At 34.7% G+C, this 4,021-nt stretch overlaps 1 protein-coding gene across 1 annotated transcript; it reads left to right on the top strand.

The window, feature by feature from the left end:
* Window positions 1–573: 573 nt before the first annotated feature.
* On the top strand, window positions 574–3,676 carry LOC107955247 (protein XRI1). Its single transcript, XM_016890989.2, has 9 exons — window positions 574–772; window positions 1,275–1,330; window positions 1,453–1,572; window positions 1,657–1,796; window positions 2,239–2,302; window positions 2,391–2,493; window positions 2,583–2,623; window positions 2,711–2,794; window positions 2,919–3,676. The coding sequence occupies exons 1-9, from the start codon at window positions 753–755 to the stop codon at window positions 3,194–3,196; spliced, it is 906 nt and encodes a 301-aa protein (XP_016746478.1). The 5' UTR covers window positions 574–752; the 3' UTR covers window positions 3,197–3,676.
* The last annotated feature ends 345 nt before the right edge of the window (window positions 3,677–4,021 follow it).

The following is a 4,021-nucleotide window of genomic DNA, read 5'->3' as shown; positions in this document are numbered from 1 at the left end:
TCACATGTGTAATAACTAACATTTTAAAATTTAACAAGTATAAAAAATAAAAAGATAAATTAGGGAGTATAAATTAAATTTACAACTCATAAAATACATCACTGATTACAAAATTTGAGTTTAACATATTTAATTGAATCAATATAGAAACTTCAAAATTAAAAATTCAACATTAAAATTAACAAAATTAGGGTGTCAACCATATATATAACAAAATTTTTCCTTAATAATTATTTGGCACTTAAGTTTTGAATCTAATATTCAATTCGATACTCAATTTTTTTCCCAATTTAACATCTGAATTTAATTTTCATGTTCAATTTAGTTTCTATACCAAATGTCATCAAATGGTCTAATTAACATTGGACATGTTTGTTATAATAAAAAACATAGGACAGTACTAAATTAAATATGAAAGCCAAATGAACATAAAAAATTTAAGTATCAAATTAAAAAAATTCGGGTGATAAATTGAACATAAAAGAATTAAAGAAAAACTCAGGTACCAAATGGTATATTAACCCTTAAACACTTTCTTTTTGGTTTGAAGCAGAGATAAAAGGCCGAAAGGGCAAGGCCAGTGAAGTTGCTGCTGCTTCCAGTGCTCTATAAATATGTAAACGCATTGGTGTTGGTGGCAGTGATTTCTGTGTAACGGCTACTTTTGATTGTGTTGTTGAAGTAGTAAAGACCGAGAAATTAAGATAAACAAAGGGGTGGATTTGACTCAGTTTTGAAGGGAACCAGAAGAAATGAATTACAACAATGATCAGTAAATTCCCTTTTTTCTGTCTTTTGATTTTAAAATGCTTGCTTTCTGAGGGTTGTTTCTGGGTTTTTATTGCTTTTTTTTATGACAATTTATTTCTCAGAAGGGTTTCTGCTGGATTTTATGAGTTTCTTTTTGGTTATTTCCTTTAACTTTTGAAGTGGGGATATGTTGGGGGTTGTACTTTTTACTGTAATGAAAGTGTGGGCTCTGAATAAAATTGTGTCTCGCTGTGTTTTAGTTCTTTTCGATTACCATAAACATTAGTACTGAAAGACATGTAGACTAACCATGATTCCCTTTCCTTGTTTTTCCCTTCTTTTATGGTCTGTGCTGGCAATTTGATTCTTATTTGTTGAAACCCTGGTTATGGTTTTCCTTAACGTGGTATACTTTACCACGGATTCCTTTTTCAGTAAAGCATTGGTTGCGAGGTCCATCTGCATTGGCCCTTTCTTTGGCCTGAATACTTTATTTTCTATGTTCATTGTTTGATTGGTGGCAGTGAGCCTTGGAATCCGCATGGGGAGAATCATGGTATTCAAAAGAACTACAATTTGGGTAAGTTATTAACACCGATGATGACTTATTTCAAGTCAATATGTTTGAAGTAGCCAAGTGATAAAGAGATTTTTTTTTTTTTTTTAAATTTGATTACTGATGTCTGAATAACATCGGAGCAGATCCCTCCCTAGGTGCATGGACTCAAGTGACCTTGAATGAGGAAGACCTTTCCTACATGTTTGATGAAACAACCCCTGTTAAAGATTTTGAAAAACTGCCTTATTATGTTACACATAACGGTAAATTATGTTCCTTGAAGCTTTCTTGTCTTTATAATAGTTGATCTTCTCTTTCCTTTAAAGTAATATGGCCATCAACTTCAGATAATATAACCAAGGAACTGGAACAGAAAAGGGAGACTTCTTCACAAGTTAAAAGGCGAAGAATGCTTCAGTTTGACACTCATGTAGTAGATTCTTCCCTCATCTGCAATGAGATGCCATCTGCACTCCTAAAACCAAGGGTGAGTGCTAGATAACATGTTTGTTGCTGAGAAATGAACAAAAGCATCTCATTATATCATATGTTTTGACCTGCTATCTCTAAACTAGGTTTTGAAAATGGACTTGGACTGTATTATTGAGAAGGAAAAATCCTTCATCTATGCTATTTGTGCATCCATCTTATCTTTAACTTGTTTGGACTAGACAACCTTGTATAGCGTTTCTAATGGCTAGAGCTTGGTTTTTTTCCCTTTCAAATTTGATCATTATTTATAATTCATTCATCATCCATAACGAGTACTGGAGTTCTACCTATTCTGGTGGCCTTTTAAAAGTTTACATATTGCATCTATATCTGGTTTCTTTTTAATGTTATGCAATTAAAAGTTTCAAATATTGGTTTAAGTGTACTATGCTTATACCAGGTTCTTGCTCTCTTTTTTTTCTTCTTTCCATGCTTAGGAGAGGGATGATTCGATTGAAGAGGTTTTACCTGGTTCAGCTCAGTGGACTGCTGGATTTTCAGGTTTCCCTTACAAGTCCATTTTCATACAATAATAATCAAACTGAATCAAATGTGTACTTGAGTTTTTAATCATAACAAAATATTGCAGAGGATGCATCATCTTCCAGTTATGAGGGTCTAGATCAGTCGTGTGAAGAGTGGCTTGCTGAATATTTTAACGATGCAGAGATGCTTCTTAGCTCTGATGAGTTGTATGCTTCTATTGACTTGCAGCGTTTTTTGTTTGATCATGAATTCATGATATCAATCTATTCTGATTGCTTTATAATGTGAGCTTCAGGAATCTTATGGGCACATCTGATGTTCAAATTGGTATTTCAGGTACACAAATCATTTTCTTCTGAATAAGTATTTCTTTCATTGTCATTTATCTTAACTTTATGAAAAAACTTGATTCTCTGTTCATAGAGTTGTGCAATTCCCGACCTGAGTCTGCAGTTGATGCTGTACAAAAGCAGGCAATTCAAACTCCTCAAAATATTGTCTTCAAAGGTGATCACATTCATTCTCATTTTCCTTCTGTTTGCTATGCCTTTGGCTTTTCTATCACATTTTAAATTAAATTTTATTACACTAAGTAAGATTAACACTGTCAGATTGAATGTTGCTCATTTAGGTAGGAAGTCTATCATACACGCAGCCCCTAAGCTAGCTTCTTCTGTTGCCTACCCATTTGCTTTCATTAAACCCTGTGGTTTCCATGGAGATGTTACCCTGAAGGATATAAACCAGCGAATCCTAACCCCACCACCATCAAAATCAAAACAAAGCAATGAAGATCTTGCTGCTGCTTTCCCCACTTCTGCTTTTTCTGGGAAGCCTGTTGTTGGCAAAACTAAAATTCGTACTGAAGGTGGAAAAGGCAGCATCACCATTATGAGAACCAAAGGCTGAATAGATAAGTGTTGTTCTGAACTTCCTTTCTTTGGCCCTTTGATCTCCCTGTTAGTTAAATGTGGTGGTTGAGCTCGGGTCTGACTGGTATATAATCCGGTACTGCATTCTTTTGTGGGATGTGTTGGAATTCATAATACACATCAAAGTGTTTATGTTTTAAGTAGTGTTGTATGTGTCAGATAGTTGTTTTATATACCTGTGACCGTAACCTATACATGGAAGTCATGATGTTTGAGAACCCACCTATTTTAGGTGGGTTTCGGAAAAGACGTAATGAAAGCTTTTGGTAAGCAGAAGTTGTGTATTCATATGGGGTATATGTAGTGAAAGGATAAGGTCGTATGGTTGTGGATGACAACCTAAGTATATTGCTGTGTAAATGGTTCATCAGCATCAACAGTGCTAAAGCATTTCTTTGGTTGGAATTCTCAGCCTGAATGGATCAGATAGGGTTCTGTGAGGAAAAATTCAATTAAACAGTGCTTTCATCCTTGTCTTTGTACATTTACAGTGGTATTAAGGGCAAATAAGGATAATCAGTCAAACATGGCAAGAATAAACAAGCAGCAAAACAACAAATCAAAAAGAATAACCTTTCTTTATCAAAAGCATCACATCTCCAGCCGATGTGGTTGGAATTGGAATATCATCCTCACAATCATCTCCGTTCTTCATGCTTGTTTGAGCACTTGGAAGCCAAGTAAAACAACCACACAAGGATCAGAGCACCAAAAAGGAATAATCACCGCGCCAAGAAGGAATGTCCCAAAAAAGTGTCAACACTCCTAGATTTTTAACGCCAGAATTAACGTTTTTAGATTT

Source organism: Gossypium hirsutum, chromosome A07 (assembly GCF_007990345.1).
Source record: "Gossypium hirsutum isolate 1008001.06 chromosome A07, Gossypium_hirsutum_v2.1, whole genome shotgun sequence".
NCBI lineage: Eukaryota > Viridiplantae > Streptophyta > Magnoliopsida > Malvales > Malvaceae > Gossypium > Gossypium hirsutum.
The sequence above is the reverse complement of the archived record's forward strand: the minus strand, read 5'-3'. Positions and strand labels throughout refer to the sequence as shown.